Source organism: Hyla sarda, chromosome 1 (genome assembly GCF_029499605.1).
Source record: "Hyla sarda isolate aHylSar1 chromosome 1, aHylSar1.hap1, whole genome shotgun sequence".
Lineage (NCBI taxonomy): Eukaryota > Metazoa > Chordata > Amphibia > Anura > Hylidae > Hyla > Hyla sarda.
Genome location: NC_079189.1, coordinates 415048405 through 415067391, shown reverse-complemented (window position 1 = coordinate 415067391; position 18987 = coordinate 415048405). Strand labels below are relative to the sequence as shown.

The window sequence follows — 18987 nt, the reverse complement described above, 5'->3', positions numbered from 1 at the left end:
GCCCTTCCCAGAAACGATAGGTGCATGTAATAAAATGACTGAAGGTCCACAAGGTACTTGAACTTAGGTAACTTTACTTAAGTGCTTGCAGTACATCCAATGAACAATGACAGTCTCAGGAATAGAGTCTTTATATAGCTCAATGACTGACAACTGTTGCGGACCTTGAAATAGACTAAAGTCTCTGAATTTAGGGTAATTATTGCAGATCCGTCCGGATTTAGGGGATAGATAAGGTCCGGTGATCTTGCAGAGTGCGTGGGGATTGATACACTGAGAATTTAGAAGTTATCGGCCATCGACGCAAGGTTCAGGCCTACACTCACTGATCTCAGCAGCGCAGATGCTTCTTGCTTGCTTGCACAGGAACAAGAGAGAGAGAACATGGCCGCCGCTCCCTTATATGGGCAAGGGGCGGGGCTAATCTGATTGGTCCGAACACCCGTCACTCACCGGTACACAGTGTGATGGGATTGACTACATCACAAGGACCTCCAAAGGTCCTCAAGCAGAAATACCATAGAGTTCACCTAACCACGTGACCCGCAGGTCCTGCTACGCTATGGCCAGGTAATTAACTATTTATTTACATTTATACAGTCTTACACATACAAATCCTAAATGGCTACAGGATAAGCACTATAGGAATGAGAGGTGACTAGGGGTGGATAAGACAATAGGGACTCCGACGTCCTAGGGACTCTAGCTGTGGGGACCGACAATAAAAGATACCGGATAGGATACGGTACCGGGACGCCACACATATTTGCGTCCATGCTCTGCCTTCCCGTCAACTGTATCTTCGGCATTCTTCGGAGAGCTGCATAGGATGCAAATATGCACCTCACAGTGGGACGTCGCTTTGGCCTGCAATTAGTTGAGTGTCAGTATGACACATTGGGCCTGTTGGCTTCTTGGGCCCTGGCATTATGCTGCAGCTGCTTTGCATTACCTAGTACTGGTACATGCACAGACATTTTGGGGTAGGGCTCAAGTGGAAAAAGGGATCTTCACGTGATTTGTACTGTGACATCAAACCTGCTTCCTCTGATTGAGGTGCCATGGCCAGCCACATGGCCACCACTGGCAGATGGATTTGGGTCAGGACTTGCAGGAACTGGTGGAGTGATTCAGGACATTGATAAGCACTGAATCACATAAAAAGGCTAAGTCAAACCCCCCACTCCACCCCCTCTGGCAAATTAATTGCACAGCGAGGCCATCAACCAGCACTTGTCACCCCACTTAGAGACAAAACACCACTGTGAGACATCAAAGGGCATCCATTCATGAATGATGTGTAATGCTACAGTTTCCTGAGGCTAAAAGAGTATATGCATAGAGTATGGCTGTCCACAGGGGTTTGGGAAGCTGGACTGGAGTGCAGCTTCATTCTAAAAGTGGCCGTATACCTTTCAATTTTCCCATACTTATGGTGATGTGTTCTCAATGGAGATAGGAGAAGTAAACTTCTGCCAGACAGCTCTGGAAGGGCGTAAGTCTCTGCGAATAAAAGTGGTGGGTAGATGAAATCTAACAGGCCCAATTTTTTGGCTTCCATGACATCATCTGTTGGGGTAGAGTTGGGGGGCCCACACACTTTAGATAGTTGGCTGGTGCTGTTGAAGTTGGCAGGTTTGGCCGACTTTTGACTGAAGTGCATGGGGACCTTAAGTAGTGGTTCCCCAGATGTGACAACCTCTTTAATTATAAAAGAGTGCATTAACAGGTACTGCTGGTGGTGACTTCTACATACAACACATTTGTGGTGACCATAACAGGCTGCTGTTGTCTGGCTTGTTGAGTGGTGAATGCAATATGATCTAGTTTAGATACTGTCAGTGTTATGATATGGATGGCATAAAGTACTCCAGCAAATATTTCCATTGCCTTAACAGTCATTACATTTTTTTCAGTAATCCCAGAATCTAGTTGACACCCATATTGGTGGATATGTTGTATCCAATAACAAATGTTGTAACTATAAATTCAAATGAGTGTTTCACTAAGCAGCAATGTGTTTCTAGATGATGCCTGGGAGCAGGTTTTAGCGTGTAAGATCATGTCTGCATAGTTGTGTTCCCATCCTTTGCTTTATTTCTAACTATCCTCCCTACTTGCACTGTGGGTCACATAGCATATTATCTTCTTCGTAATATATATTTGCTTCTGTCTTGTCTAATCTATGCCTGTATCTGTCACTCTTTTCCTTTTAAAAAGCTTTATTCTTCGGATACTTTTTCACATACGCTCTATCTTTTGCTCCCCGCCTCTCAAGAAACCACAGCCTGCGGTCCTGTCCTTCCTTATTTATTAAAGACTCCACACCCTCCCCTATGTTTCCTGTCTTGTTCAGGTACATAGTTTAAAGGCTGCAGCCCTGAAATGCTTGTGGATAAGAAAAGACCAGATCATCAACGGTAAAGGGTATTTTTGGCAAGAAAGGATATTTTACGGTAAGGAGCATATGGGTCACAGAATCTTGTCTGTCTGTCTAGCTCTCTATTTCCTTGTAAAATGAGAAGATATTGATTGACGTGTATGACAATGATTATTTTACTTTCCATGCAATGTAGCAGTAGAACTTAAATTAATTTCCTTCTATGCTTCATTGTGCATATCATTGTATAATCTTTCAGTGCAATGTATGTCTTTCATATTTTAATTATATTTCTTTAGTTATGTCTTCTTAGAACAATGATATTTGTTTTCACACTTTGGATTTTGGGCATGATCTGTCAAACGCCTCTTAGGCTTTAAAGCTCTAAACACATTTTTAAAAGCTTTAGCGACAGCAATAATTTCTAAATCATCAGTAAGAGCAAAAGGCATCATTTCCTGGATGAGTACAGGACAAAAACTACATGTTGTAAGGAGGTTGCTTAACCACTTAACAATAATAGGATTGTGTCTTCTCTTAGGCCATGTTTAGACATGGAGGTAATTAAAGCAGGTTTACAACAGATTTCAACCTTTGCATTCTTCAGGACATCCACAACCAATGCAGCCTGTCATAGGTTTTGTGAATTGGGGTTTTACATTAGTATTGTACTGTATTTTGTTTTTCTGTGATATACAGTCCATGCAGTCTCTACAAAAACAGTCATACTGTCAAAACTTTTCAGCTTATTATCAGACTGATCATTTATGATTAATGAAGCTTTCAATGAGTCTATTCTAATGGATGGAGAGGACACTTGAGTCCCTGCTGTGCTTTTGATTGGCTGTAAGCTTTTAACCCCCTATTGGAGGATCATGAAGCCATTAAGTGAATGTATATATGTCCACTAATGTCTTTTATTGGGAATTCCTGTCGCTACTAAAATAGTAAAGTGTCAGAGTTCTCACACATACAGTAAAACAGATATGTTGTCAGACTTTACTGTTCTATGTAACAGTAGCATAGTATATGTACAGAACTGTTTTTCCATGTGCCAAAGGGGCACAAAAATATTGTCCCATTTGACTAATAGGAGTGAATAAGTCTATATTGGATGCATAGTTTACAAGTCTGGTATATTTGTAAATAAGTTACCCCCCAGCCAATCTGTTCTTGCCTCTCTCAGCAGTGACTGATGGCTGGTTGCTGCACTTGTTGGGGGGATTTGCTCTGGTAGTCAGGTTAGCGGATGCAGTATAGAGGCAAGGAACCAGGTTGTAAATTCATACTCAGCAAAACATAACAGCCTTGGTGCTGGTTCATACACAGCAAAGCAAAACAGTCTGGGGCTTGTTCATACACAGGAAAACAAAGATCACCTGGAATCCTAGGTGTCGGTTCACACTCGGCTAAATGCTCAGACACAGAAAAGTTCACTGACAGGCTTCTAGGTGGCCCACACGCCTGTTTGCAGTCTTTAGCCCTCAGCTGAGAGGACTCCACAACTTCACTGTCAGATGGCGGTCTCTCTCACTCACACACACACACACCTGACAGTGCTGACTGCTTTATAAGCCTGCCAGGACCCGGCCTGGAACGTGGGGAATAGTCACCCACCCAGCACTTTGACTATTCCCAGTAAAAGCCAATTCCAAATTGCCTCTACTTTGTTCACCTGAGGTTTGATAACTCTGTGCCCAATAACATACCCCAGTTACCCGGTCTCTTCAAACCTATTGTGCACTTTTGTGGGTTAGCGGTTAAGCCAGCCTTCCTAAAGGAGTCCACTACAGCCTGTACTTTTGGTAGGTGACTCTCCCAGTTGGTACTGTGGATGATGATATTGTCCTGGTACGCCGAAGCGTACCGACGATGTGGATGGAGTACAATGTCCATTAGCCTTAGAAACATGGTGGGAGCGCCATGTAGACCAAAGGGTAATACCTTGTACTGATGCAGCCCCTCTGGTGTGATGAAGGCTGTTTCTTCTTAGCAGGCTCTACAAAGGGTACCTGCCAGTACCCTTTGGTGAGGTCCAAAACCGAAAAATACCTGGCTTGGCCTAACTTCTCAATAAGCTCATCTACTCAGGGCATGGCATACGCATCAAATTTGGAAACCTCATTTAGTTTGCGGAAGTCGTTACAGAATCGTAATGTCCTGTCCGGCTTGGGTATTAAGACTATCGGACTGGCCCACTCGCTTTTCGATTCCTCGATGACATCTAGCTGTAAGATCAGCTGCACTACTTCTGAGATGGCTTGTCGCTGCGACTCAGGTACCCGGTATGGTTTCAACCGGATTCTGACCTGAGACTCAGTGACAATGTAATGACGGATGATAGAAGTACGTCCAGGGAGGTTCGAGAACACATCCGTATTCCTGCTGATGAACTCCCTGGCCTCCTGAGTCTGTTTAGAGGAAAGGTTGTTAGCAATCTTTACTGTGGCAACTGCTTCCCGTGTATCAGACTGAGGGACTGGAAATTCTAATCCCAGAAAACCTGGCTGGGGGCTGTCATCCGTACTGGTCTCCCTATCTTTCCATGGTTTCAGTAAGTTTACATGGTTCACATGCTTTCTCCGCCTCGGCTGGTGTACCTTGTAGGTCACCTCCCCAACTTTTTTGAGCACTTTGTAGGGACCCTGCCACCTAGCCAGGAAGTTGCTGTCTATCATCGGCACCAGAACCAAAACCCGATCTCCTAGGTTAAAATTTTGAACCCGAGCCTGGTGATTATAGACCCTACTCTGGGCTTGCTGGGCTGACTCCATATGTTCTCTAACCAGCAGCAACACTATTTCCATTCGCTCTTGCATATGAGTGACATACTCAATCACTCTTTTATGCGTTGTGGGTTGTTGTTCCCACGCCTCTTTGGCTATGTCCAACAGACCACGCGGATGTCGGCCGTATAGCAGTTCAAAGGGCGAAAACCCAGTAGAAGCCTGGGGCACCTCTCGCATTGCGAACATGAGATAGGGCAGAAGAAGATCCCAGTCCCTCCCATCCTTAGACACCACCCGCTTTAACATGTTTTTCAAGGTTTGATTAAACCTCTCTACCAGGCCATCTGTTTGTGGGTGATAAACGGACATCCGTAGTAGTTGATCTGTAGTAGCTTACTGAGTTTTCTCATGACCTTTGACATAAAAGGGGTGCCCTGGTCGGTCAGAATTTCTTTAGGTAGGCCCACTCGGGAAAACATCTCCATTAATTCTTTGGCTATGAGTTTGGCCGAGGTATATGGCAGGGGCATCGCCTCCGGGTACTGAGTGGCATAGTCCAGGACTACCAGTATACTCCGTGGGCAGCACAAGGGCAGCTCTTACCAAAGTCACCAGGCTCCCTGAGTCCATCAGTGCCACTGCCAGGGTAGCCATAGTTAGTGTCCATGGGTTCCCCCCAATGGGGACAGTCAGCCCTTATGTGACCAGGAACAGATCGACTTCCTTTTCAAACACCGCCAGGTAAGTCACAACGTCGTCCGAGGGGGTCATCTTAGGGATCGCCAACCGAACAGCTTTCCTGGCATCTTGGATGTTCTAGGACGCTCCTGCGGCTTGTAATGCCATCACTTTCTGTAATAGCAGATGGTTGGTTTCGTGCTGCTGCTTGTTAGCCTCCATGAGGGCTTTCACGACAGCCTCCATTAGGGTGTTTCATTTTTCCAAGATGTTATTTTCATATGACTTTGCTTAGGCAGTGATATAAAAGATATATATGCCAAATTTCATGAAGATTAGCTAATATTTAGGGGTTGCACACATTGATCACTTTTATCTCAAACTAGTGAAATTTCTAATATTCAGTTTCAGGATCCTATGGACTCTGCATCAAGCAAGGTTGATGGCAAAGACAATATATGCACTTAAAATTGTCCTCTTCACTAAACAGTTGAATATTCCTCAACAAGAATTGAAAGGAATGAAACGGGTTGCACATTTTGTCAGCTTCATATGTGTTCGCTTTTGGCAGGGAGCAATTGTAAGTCGATGGGCTCCAAAGAATGATTTGGATATGCTACAGCTTCTGAGCACTTACCCAGATGCAGAAAAGTGCTCTCACAGATGCTAAGAGATACCTTTGGTATCTGTCAGAAACAAACGTAGGATTGGCTTTTTTGGACATACATAAATATTCAGGCTGATAAGGAAAACATGACAAAAAAAATTTGAACCAAACCTGCAAAGAAAAAGGAAATTAAATGATTAGATGGTAAAAACCTACTTTTTGAAGAAAAAAAAGGGTAAAAACCTAGTTCTGAGCCATTTCATCACTAAGAAAACAAAGACGTTCTTTAAATTGTTTGGGATGCACAATGTGACAGAATACTGCAGTGATTCTCTAAGAAGCCATGTGAACGCTCTTAAGGTGGTCAATGATACTGCAGAAAGAGGAATTGCTCTGATAAAAAAGTTTAACGAATCGGTCAGGGACAAACAACAAAAACAATTCTTGTTGAGGGTAGTCGAGCATCACAGAAGTCGTCACCAAGCAATGTTCAAAGTTGATTAATATAACACATGTTTTGCCTATCATACTACCTATTAATCTTAGTGTCTAGTTTTAATATTATTTTAAGTTTGTGATTTCTAGTTTTTCCGATAAGAGTAATTAACATTAAAAAATCATATTTTTTGCCTACTTTTACAAAACTCATCAAAGTGTGCAACCTCTATATATTATCCAATCTTCTTGAAATTTAGTATATATATATATATATATATATATATATATATATATATATATATCTTTTACGTCACTGAGACTCGAGGCGTAAGCAAAGTCTGCAAGAATGTAACATTTAATTTTTTGCCTTATAAAATGAAACACCCTAGCCTCCATTTTGTCAGGGGACACGGGTCATAACCTTGCTGGCTTGATATAGGACATACTCCCGTGCCCGGGAAAACAAAACCTTTTTGGCTTTCAGGCCAGCCTCACTGCATATGCCCGCATTCTCCACCAATTGTGGGGATTTGCTCTGGCAGGTTAGCGGACGCAGTATAGAGGAAAGTAACCAGGTTGTAAATCAAACTTCAGTGTTTTATTAACACTCAGCAAAACATAACAGCCTTGGTGCTGGTTCATACACAGAAAAGCAAAACAGTCTTGGTGCTTGTTCATACACAGGAAAACAAAGTTCACCTGGAATCCTAGGTGTCGGTTCACACCCGGCTAAATGCTCAGACACAGAAAAGTTCACTGACAGACTTCCTGTTTGCAGTCTTTAGCCAGATGGAGGTCACACACACACACCAGGTTTTTTTTGTGTAAAAAAAACGTCAGAAAAAACACCAGAAAAAACGCCAGTGCAATTTGTTGTGTCTGACGTTTTTTCTGGCATTTTTGCATTTGAGTGGAAATAGCATTTTTGGCCCCTTTGGCGTTTTTTTTTAATTTGTTGGGTGCCCAAAAAAAAAAAAAAAAAAGGATGCAGTAGTGATGGAAAAAAATGTATTTAAATTGCCAGCTTGCTCCCCCCGCACTAACCAGTGGTACTGGCTGATCAATGCGGGGGATGCTAATCAGTATGATGCTTACTACTGTGCCCAGATCCGCCCGGCCATTCTGCCGATATCTTTGTTTTTCCTGATGTGCTAATGAGGTGCTAACTGGCACAGGCAGCATTAACTGGCACTCTGACATCACTGATGTCACCGCCGCCGGCTGCAGCTCCACCCAGCTCATCAATATTCCTCCCCTCCCTCCAGGGGAGGGGAGAAATATTGTTGAACTGGGCCGCGCTGCGGCCAGCGGCGGTGACCTCAGAGTGCCAGTTACCCTGCCTGTGCCAGTTAGCACTTCATTAGCATATAGGGAAAAACAATGATATCGGCAGAACGGCCGGGCAGATCCGGGCACAGTAAGCATCAGCCAGTACCGTTGGTTAGTGTGGGGGGAGCAAGCTGACAGTTTTCCTTTAACAAAATTTATATTTTTTATAATGAAATTTAAATAATTTTTAAACAGGGATCAATTTATGTGGGTGGGCAGGGCACTAAAAATTTAGTATGTGTGTTTTTTCACTTTTTTCTTTATTTTTTAGGTAGTACTACTACTCCCAGCATGGAACACACTGTTCCATGATGGGAGTAGTAGTTCCTGTACTAATAGACAGATCGCCCCAGGTGTCACTCCTGACGCCCGATGCGATCATCCATAATATAGCAGAGACGCGGAGCGGCTCTATACAGCGCTCGCATCTCTGCACTATACTCCAGCCAGTGATGTGAATAGAAATTCACATCATTGATTCATATTTTCCACCCAGAGTGGGGATTGGCCAGATGGTGGCAGCCAATCATCACTCTCAGCGGAAAATAAGAATGGTGAGTGGCCGGCCAGAGTACAGAGCAGAGATGCAAGCGCAGGAGAAAGCTGCTCCGCATCTCAGGGATGAAGGATGATAGCAGCGGATGTCAGGAGTGATACCCGATGGAATCTGTCCTTAACTGCAGGTACTACTGCTCCCAACATGGAGCACACTATGCTCCAAGCTGGGAGCTGTAGTATCTGCATTAATAGACAGATCACAGAGAGTGTCACTCATGACACCTGCCGTGATCCTCCTGTATAATGTATAGATGCGGCCCGCCACTCTTCTATGGTCCCCTGCACTGACGTATTTATACACCTATTCATATTTCCCACAGAGTTGTGATTGGCTGGAACCATCTGGCTAATCACAGCTCTCTGCGGGAAATAAAGTCCAAAAAAGAATAATAACCACCTGCAAAAACACCAAAGTTAAAACCCACATGGCGTTTTTCTTGGCTTTTTTTACTCATAGACTTGTATGAGAGAAAAACGCCACAATTTCAGGGGAAAAAACGCCATAGGCTCAACATGCTGCATTTTTCTTGCCACGCCCCCCCCCTCCCCCCCCCCAAAAAAAGTGGAAACTTAGTCTTATATGCCCTGTACAACAGTTTACTGACTTACAATAGTCATAGTGACTATTTCTCATTCTTACATTCTTATACAGGTCATTGCTTACTGCAGCTGGAGCCCTTCTCAGATCTGATTCCCATTAAAGGGCATTCCAAAAATTTTTTACATTTGACTATGCTACAGGGGCTGTAATGTTAGTGTTTTTCATATTATAGTGTCTGTACCTGTGTGTGACGGTTTTCTCACAATTCTTCTGTGATTTTTACCCCAATATTTATTTTAACAGCATACAAAATTACTCAGGTCTCGGGTTTTCCTAGGTTGCAGTGCTTCGAGATGTGACATCAATATTCAGGTGATCAGAGAGAGCCTGTGTTGCTTCAATGGGCGGAGAGAGAGATCATTTTGCAACACCTGTGGGCACTCTGGTTAGAAAACACTGGTCTTTTGAATGGAATGCAACTTTGTGTTTCAATGGGTGGGGTGGCTGATGTGTGGGAGGGTGGAAAGTGACCTCAAACTTACAAACTATGGAACTATGGGACTTGTAGTTTGAGAATCCAAACAAGAAATACTCAGTTCACAAAAAGATAGCCACATCATTATGGTAATAAACACCTACATAAGAGACTATACCTCAAAGAGGTAAGTAATGTGCATGATAGAAGCACCACCAAAAATACAGAAAAAATTATGCACAAATGAACAGCAAATAGAAAGAAAGTTAACAAAATCTTTATTAAAGTATATCATCGATTAAAAAACAATAGTACATATACATAATAAAAACAAGGCACCGAAAAAGACTACAGATGGGTAGGTGGGGACTGGAACTATGTATAGAGAGGTAATAAATATAAGTATGAGGTCAGAGGGCAATAAGAATAGATATCAAAAGTAAAGTCGCACCAAAATACTGCTGAACGCAAGCACGAGGGCAAGGAGGGAATAAACAAAGGGACCAGACCCAAGGACCAGAGGGGACAAGTATGCCAGACCTTACCTACCAACCCCTGAATCCAACACCTCCACGGAAAATAGAATCATTATTTTCCCCACTCATCATTTTTTGCCACTGTCCTGTGTATTTCAGAATGCTGATCATTTAGCACAAATCCCAGGGGTCCAATCTTAGCAGGTACATCCCCTGAAGATAACACCGATAACCAGTACTAGCTTAATGCATGAATGCTTTATGTAAATTCAATTTCCTCAAAGATTTTGCTATGTCAATCTAAAAATGTGCTTTGTCAAAACATTATATATATATAGTAATTCTCTCAAGGGAGAATGATTGTTTTCTTTCTGCCCCTCACGTCTTGTGCCTAAAGGCTTTGGTGACATAGAAAACCCCCACCTTGTTAGCCCTTGTGCGCCATCTGAGTGTCTTCCGGATTATTCAAGTCAGATCCTAAGGGTCTATTCACATGGCCGAATTTCTGCTTGCGGAATTTCCTCCTCAAATTAAAGCCCATAGACTTCTATGGGATTCCACACTCCCATTCACACTTCTGAATTTCCGCTAGCGGAATTGGTGCGGAAGTTACGCAAGTGGAATTTCAGAAGGTTGAATGGGAGTGCGGAATCCCATAGAAGTTTATGGGCTTTAATTTGAGGCGAAAATTCCGCAAGCTGAAATTCTGCCGTGTAAATAGACCCTTAGTCTGTTGTCCAATATTTTGCATGTGATCTCTGACATCTTGGACCTTTTTTGGTTTAAATATTAGGTCATTCTCTGATGACAGATTCCCTATATAGGGCTACTTCATCTGTCATTGGGAGCCTCAGCGACCTCCAGCCTGACACCCCCGCGATCTGAACATTTATGTTCACAATGCAGGCGGTGCTAGGCTTCAGTTGGTTGTCACACCCCCTCCACTAATATCTATGGGAGGGGGCGTGAAGGCTGTGGTCACTTGTAATCTGGCACGTAGCGTAGTTCGCTCCATGCAGCCTATTACTGGGGTGCCAGGCCAGAGATCACAGGGGTCTCAGTGGCCGGACCCCCTGCAATCTGACATCTTATTCCCTATCCTTTGGAAAGGAGATATATAGGGGCAGAGAACCCCTTGGAAAATTACTGAAATCTACTTATTATGTCTTGTATACCACACACCAGCACACATTTTACACTGTATCACCACAAAAGAATTTTCCACTTGCTGGACATGCACAGGCACATGACTTTGGCTCAGTGCTCATAGGAATTAATCAGTGCTCAGTTTTCAGGTTTCCAAAGCAATATTAGAAATAAAAGCTGAACGTTCATTGGTTGCTATGGGCAACTACAACCCCAATGTTTCTGTTAGCCAGATTTTATATATAAGGCCCCCATCATCTACTTCTACTCTGCTAGAATCCTTTAAACTCTTCATAGACTTCATGTACTTCTATGCATCATGCTTCCACTTCAATTTTGTTCATTAAAAAAATTATTTTGTTTTCAGTATTTCCTAGGGTAAAAAAGTACGTAGGACAATATGGTTTCACGTGGACTAAAAATGATAATTAGTCACCTAAGGGATCAACAACTTATAAAGAAAAGGAAAGGTGCTGTAAAACTTCAGCTTTAATTATGCTTTCTAAAATTCACCCAATCATAAAAAGGAGTATGAATCAAAATAATACTATCACCATAAGTGAACAGTAAGGGGCCATTTAATGTGCATATTTGGTTCATGATTGATCTATAATCCATAATTATATATAGATGCTTATATACCGTATTTTTCGCGGTATAAGACGCACTTTTTCTTCCCCAAAACTGGGGGGGGAAAGTCGGTGCGTCTTATACGGCGAATACACCCCTATTGTGGCGGCCCCTGCGGCCATTAACGGCCGGGACCCGCGGCTAATACAGGACATCACCGATTGCGGTGATGCCCTGTATTAACCCTTCAGACGCGGCGATCAAAGCTGACCGCCGCGTCTGAAGGGAAAGTGACACTAACCTGGCTGTTCAGTTGGGCTGTTCGGGACCGCCGCGATTTAACCACGGCGGTCCCGAACAGCCCGACTGAATAGCCGGGTTAGTGCTTCCAGGACACCGGGAGGGACCTTACCTGCCTCCTCGGTGTCTTCTCCGTTCAGGGATCCCCTGTATGGCTGGCGCTCTCCTTCCTCGTCGTCGCGTATGTGCGTCGGCGTGCGTAACAACGTGATGGCGGCAACGGAGAGCGAGGATACCCGGCCGGCAGCAGAGACGTTCCGGAGCAACGGGGACACGGTGACAGCGATGGAGCGACATCCAGGGCAGCGGTGATGGGTCTGGAGCGGCGGGCACACGTGAGTATTACCTCCTATGCAGTGGTCTTCAATCTGCGGACCTCCAGATGTTGCAAAACTAAAACTCCCAGTATGCCCGGACAGCCAACGGCTGTCCGGCCATGCTGGGAGTTGTAGTTTTGCAACATCTGGAGGTCTGCAGGTTGAAGACCACTATTGGGTTCAAAATATTTATTTTTTTAGATTTTGCACCTATAAATTGGGTGCGTCTTATACGCCGGTGCGTCCTATAGGGCGAAAAATATGGTACATCTTGGTATTCATTGCCATATTCTGACCCATGTCAAAATAGCGGGATGCATGTAATTTTATCATTTTTATTTATGGTTTGGTGATAGTATTATTTTGATTCATACACCTTTTTATGATTGGGTGAATTTTAGAAAGCATATTTAAAGCTGAAGTTTTACAGCACCTTTTCTTTATAAGTATATCCTAGGTGAAGAATTATAACCCACGTTACTAGTTGTAATGGCATGCTTTTGTGAATTTTTGAAATAAATAGAAATAAAATGGAAAATTACAACCAAATGTGATAATTAATAAAGATTGTCCAATTTGTTGGTTCAGTTACAAACTTTGCATGTTGACAGTGCCTAGTTTTATACATATCCTGTAGAATCTAGTCATTGGTGCTTAGTAAAATATGCAAAGTTCAATGTTAAAGGGTTTTTTCAGACTCAAATGATTAATGGCCTATCCTTTGGCCAAAAAGTGATGACCTATCCAATCCTTTAAAGGGGTACTCCGGTGAAAACCTTTTTTCTTTTAAATCAACTGGTGGCAGAAAGTTAAACATATTTGTAAATTACTTCTATTAAAAAAATACTACAGAGGAAATTCTTTTCTTTTTGGAATGCTCTCTGATGACATCACGAGCACAGTTCTCTCTGCTGACGTTATTATAATAATAATAACGCTTTATTTATTTATTGTTGTCCTTAGTGGGATTTGAAGCCAAGTCGCCAGCACTGCAAGGCAGCAGTGCTAACCACTGAGCCACCATGCTGCCCTTAGCATACATCTGCTATGCACGGTTGCTAAAATGGATAGAGATGTCAGCAGAGAGCACTGTGCTTGTGAGGTCATCAGTGTTCCAAAAAGAAAGGAATTTCCTCTGTAGCATTCAGCAGCTAATAAGTACTGGAAGGATTAAGATTTTTTAATAGAAGTAATTTACAAATATGTTTAACTTTCTGCCACCAGTTGATTTAAAAGAAAAAAGGTTTTCACCGGAGTACCCCTTTAAGTAAATGTTAGCAGAGATGCAGTAAAGCAGAACCACCACTACACAATGAATGGTGTACGGCTTCCAACCCTCTTCACTGTGTAGCGATGGGTGCCATGGCTCTCCCCAACAGCTGGTTGACAGGGGTGCCAGCTGTCAGCATATTTCCAATCAGGGATTTAAAGCCTATCCTGAGGTTAGGCCATCAATCATTTCAGCCCAGAAAACTCCTTTAAAGCTTGACTAGGGGATATTATAGCTGCTGTAACCTACCTCCCACCAACCCCATTGTCCCCATAAAAACCCCTTACCTTAAACACGACAGACACAATGTTGGTGGTAACAAGGCCACAGCAGCCCCTTTATTAAATAACACAATTAAAATGTTGTAATGCAACTATAGTATGAACATCATACATAAACATTGTATAAACATCCTTAAACATAATTTAACATAAGTTAACATGTCCCTAATACATGAGGAGGAGGACCTGAAGGCACTGTTACCGAGCCCAAACTAGAATGGGGCCTCCCTTACTCCTAGCCGTGAGCACCTGCACAGGAGCACCGTTTTGTGAGGCCCCCCGACCATCCTGGGACCCATGTCCCCTTGAAGAATTTCTCCATCGGGCTGGGAACCGCTCCCAGCCCACCTCCACACTGTATCCCATCACCTCCATGCCATCCACATGTACCTCCAGGTCTCTCTCCTGCCACCGCTGCCGTGACAATAAACAAGGGCGGGCGGGCGGGTACACTTTCCTTCCTGCGTCCCGACTGACCCTAACTTCCTATTCCTTCCTTATACCCCCCTTCTTAACTCCTCCCTTTCCTCTAACAGCTTCCCGCTCAACTCCATTTAACCCTATCCCTGCTGCATAATTCCCCTGTCATGTGCCCCTCCAGTCCTATTCTATCCCTTCCAGGGCATTCTGTCTAATAGTAAAACTGTCTTTGTTGCCCATAGAAACTGACCAGAGCTGAGCTTTCATTTTACTAAGGCTTGTTAAAATGAGCTGCACTTTGAATGGCTGCTATGGGCAACAAAGACAGGTTTATTATTTGACCATTTAAGGCTGCATTCACATCTCGGTTTTATACTACGGGTGCCGGATCCGGCTGGGGGAGGGGCAAACCGGACTCTCCCGTACCCCAGCCGGACCACTGCTGAACTCCATTCCCTTTAATGAGCCGACCAGAGTCAAACGGTGACTCCGGTCGGCTCATTTTTGACCCATATCCAGTTTTGCCACCGGACCTAAAACCGCAGTATACTACGGTTCTAGGTCAGGTCACAAAACTGGATACGGGTCAAAAATGAGCCGACCGAAGTCACCGTTTGACTCCGGTCGGCTCATTAAAGTGAATGGAGTTCAGCCTGGTCCGGCTGGGGTATGAGAGAGCCCGGTTTTCCCCTCCCCCAGCCGGATCCGGCACTTGTAGTGTAAAACCTAGATGTGAATGCAGCCTTAGTACGTCATTATTGTGTGTTACGGTGCGGGCACAGTAAGTCCGAGAGTGAGTCCTAAGCTCTGAGACTTACTGCACGTGTGTTGTTCCGTGCCTCAGGTGTCAGGACTTCTCTGCTGCGTGGTGATAAAGGAGCAATGACAATGGTGGCGTAGGGTCCTTGTGTATCACACAGGGGAAATGCCATGACATAGGATGAAAGAGATGTTTGGCCCTGGGGCATAGAGGATGTCAGGCCACACCTCTTCTACTGTTCTGACTGTACAAAAAAGCTATTTTTTCAAGTGAATAAAGCCACAAAATACTACAGGAAAGGCATGACTTGCATCAAGGTGTTATCAGCTTGCACACTATGTGGACAGTTTAAGAGCGAGTTTAAAGTGACAGATGAGATTTAAGGGGCTGATAAAAACTGTGCTTTATGCAGTTTCCTGTTTTTGAAGCTTCTGAAGATATACCACTATAGAAATAAATAAATAAATAAAGAATAAAGACATTGTTTAGATCATGGTAAATATAAAATTAATCGTTAGGTTGTGGCAAATGTCCATATTATACAACGCAATATTTAAAAAATGTTACCTGTTTTTACTCTGTTTACTGCACAATTGTTTTGCCATCACTAATATTGCAAAATCCATGTTACAGGTAGAATGACTCTTCTGTTGAAAGCACTCCTGATTTGTTTGTGGCTGTCTCCTGCCATTGCGTACAAGCTTCCTCTTCTGAATGAAGCCATTTTAACTGATGATGATAACACCGATAAACCTAATAATTCTCCTTTTGGAATGAACTACAAATGGGAATGGCAATCACAAGACAGAATGGATGAAGGAACCCTTATGCTAACCCGCCTGAGAAGAGACACGTATAAGATGCCTAATAAGGGAGAGGTCGTGCCAGATAAAAAAGTTCCGCCAAAAGTTAAAGCCACAGAACCACCATTGGATGAGCTTTCTGATTCCACCCCATACATCCTAGAGGCATCTAGTGCTGCTTCTATGAAAGTTAAGAGCATACTTATTTTGAATCAAGACAAAACAACCACTTTAACCGATCCAGAGCAGGCAACAAAGGGAGCCGGACAGAAAGCTGATGAAGATGAGACCACCCCTTTAACTAATCTAGAGAAAAAAACTGAGGGAACTGGAAATAAACTTGAGGAAGATAAAACCCCCCCATTTACTGATCAAACAACAAAGGGAGCTGGAGAGGAACTTATAAAAGAGGAAACCACACATGTAGACAAATCAGTTACACAGTTAAAAACTTTGGTCACTGAATTAAACCCAACCATATCTGAAAAGCTATCTGTGTCAACAAGCAATAAGTATAAAAAAGCCACCACAGATCATTCCACAAACAGTCAAGACACAAGTGACCATTCAACTAGCCCCAACGAAACATTGGTAGAGGATATCACATCAAGCATATCACCAAATGCACAAGAGACCTCCCCATCCACAACGCCTGTTATCTCACATGATCCAACAACTGGACATGATGTCACCACTGTACGGTTTTTGGCTTCCTCTGGTTCTTCTGCAAAACCTGCAGCAGTAACACATGTAACTTCATTTTCAGAAGATAAAATACACACGCAGTCTATAATGAGACAGTGCATGCTAACCATCTTAATTCTTGCTGTTGTATGTACCATATTTATCATTTCAACTATAGCACTTGCTGCTAAACTTTCAGCAATGAAACAAAAAAACAAACTACGTCATCCAGTAACTTACACAGAAATGAGATGTATTTCTTCTCTCTTGCCAGACAGTGACCAGCAGAACAAACCACAGCATAAAAGATTGAAGACATTTGCTGCCAACATGGAGGAAAGTGATGGTGATAATACCACTCTCAACAGCTTTCTTCCGGATCATTAGTTCAGCAAGACTATTTAAGACGTGGTTCTTCCCGTCTACTGGGGTCACCATTAGGAGATTAGACCCAGTGAAGGAACAGAGACTGCATGGCAGAAGTGGGGTACTTAGGTATTTCTGTTTATGAATGAATTGTACCAGATGCCCTTTCCTTTATCAGGTGGATACGATCACTGCCATGTAGTGGCATGGGGTTACTTTGAACTTCTGCTTTGCAATATGGTATTTAAGATGTGCACATAACTAATGGATTCCACTATTTCACTGAATTGTGTCTCTAAAGGGGTATTCCGGCCAAATACATCTTATCCCCTATCCAAAGGATAGGGAATAAGATGTCTGATTGCAGGGGGCCTGCCGCTGGGACCCTCATGATCTCTGTGCAGCACCCGCATTTTGTGCGGGGCTGCGTCTCCAGTCTCATCTCCAGTCTCATCTCCAGTCCCTTGTTACTGGGACTGGAGATGTGACATCATGCAACGCCCCCTCCATTTATGTCCATGGGAGGGGGCGTGACGGCCTGTGATCTCCGTGCAGCACCCGCATTCTATGCCGGGCTGCTGCTCCAGTCTCAGAAACCTCTGTGTTTCCGGGACTGGAGACGTGAAGTCACACCACGCCCCCTCCATTCATGTCTATGGGAGGAGGCGTGACGGTGACGACTAGGGATAAGATGTCTTTGGCCGGAATACCCCTTTAAGGAATATGAACTTGGCTTAATATGTGTTCTTTTCCTTATTCTCCACCCAAATACAGGCAGCATAAGGTACTAAACTTCAGTGCTATAAATATTACTTAGATAAATAATAAGTGAAAACACAGTTTGGTTTAGTGTAATCTATATAAATCTCAGACACTATTACCCATAATATGCATTTGTGACACCAATTTGCTGTAGTCCCATGACCTCCCCGGTATGTAGTGCTTCTAAGTAACACAGTCAGTAGAATAGAATCACAGTAGAAAAAAGTACGGAGCACTGACCGGTTGAGATGCAGCAGGATTCTTAATTTTCTTTCACAGGAATACCATGTGCGGGGGAGCAGACTACTGGGCAGACCTTCAGGCAACCCGATGATCTGCCCAGAAGTCCGCTCCCCCGCACATGGTGTTCCTGTGAAAGGAAATAAAGAATCCTGCTGCATCTCAACCGGTCAGTGCTCCGTACTTTTTTCTACTGGAATTTTATTCAGTTTGTTTTAGTGTTTACTAGCATGTATAGAAAATGATGGTATAAACTAGCGAGTACTAGACGGAAAGATGGTCGCACAAGCTAATAGCAGACCAATGACAATTCTGCTTAGTAATGGGCTTTATCATCACATGTGTAATAAATCACTAGTTTTATCTTTCTGTAAAATCATGTCAGAAATCCTCAGGTTATTAATGTTGTCTGGGTAAAAATGTGTATGGGAAGTTATTGCGATTTCTGCACTGACTTAAAGAGTATTCAGCTTTCACCCTTTGTGTATAAAGGGGCAAATAAATTAATCCGTGAATTGTACATGAACATTTGGCACAACATGTTGTTTATGGGAAGGGGTAAGATGCGGCCAGACTGGCATTGTCTTATCCCTCCCAGAACAAAAGGGTCAGGCAACATGGATCCAGAAAAATCAGACCCTTTTCTCCACCGACATCTTCTGCCAAAGAAAAGTCGTCATACTGCCTTACATCTTGGAAGTCAACCAAACCTGCTGGTGGAAGGTTTGGCTGAGTTCAGGAAACACTCAGGAATTATTTTTTCTTTTGCTTATATAGTGTAGCTATAGTGTAGTATAGTATAGGCTATTCTTAGAGAATAATATAGAGGTTCTTGTGTATGCCTAGTGCTCACCTGT

At 43.3% G+C, this 18987-nt stretch overlaps 1 protein-coding gene across 3 annotated transcripts; it reads left to right on the top strand.

Moving 5' to 3' along the window:
* The first annotated feature begins 2175 nt into the window (after nt 1-2175).
* Nucleotides 2176-18132, top strand: SELPLG (selectin P ligand). 3 transcript variants are annotated; one of them, XM_056528793.1, is made up of 3 exons: nt 2176-2456; nt 15909-16909; nt 17041-17070. In XM_056528793.1, the coding sequence occupies exons 2-3, from the start codon at nt 15914-15916 to the stop codon at nt 17041-17043; spliced, it is 999 nt and encodes a 332-aa protein (XP_056384768.1). In that variant the 5' UTR covers nt 2176-2456; nt 15909-15913; the 3' UTR covers nt 17044-17070. The 3 variants fall into 3 exon arrangements, with proteins under 3 accessions (XP_056384768.1, XP_056384766.1, XP_056384767.1); XM_056528791.1 differs by having other exon boundaries at nt 15909-18132; XM_056528792.1 differs by lacking the exon at nt 2176-2456 and adding an exon at nt 9585-9632 and having other exon boundaries at nt 15909-18132.
* The last annotated feature ends 855 nt before the right edge of the window (nt 18133-18987 follow it).

Bases quoted from the DNA above. Each gene is read 5' to 3' on its own strand.
- SELPLG (XM_056528791.1), top strand. From the start codon at position 15,914: ATGACTCTTCTGTTGAAAGCACTCCTGATTTGTTTGTGGCTGTCTCCT.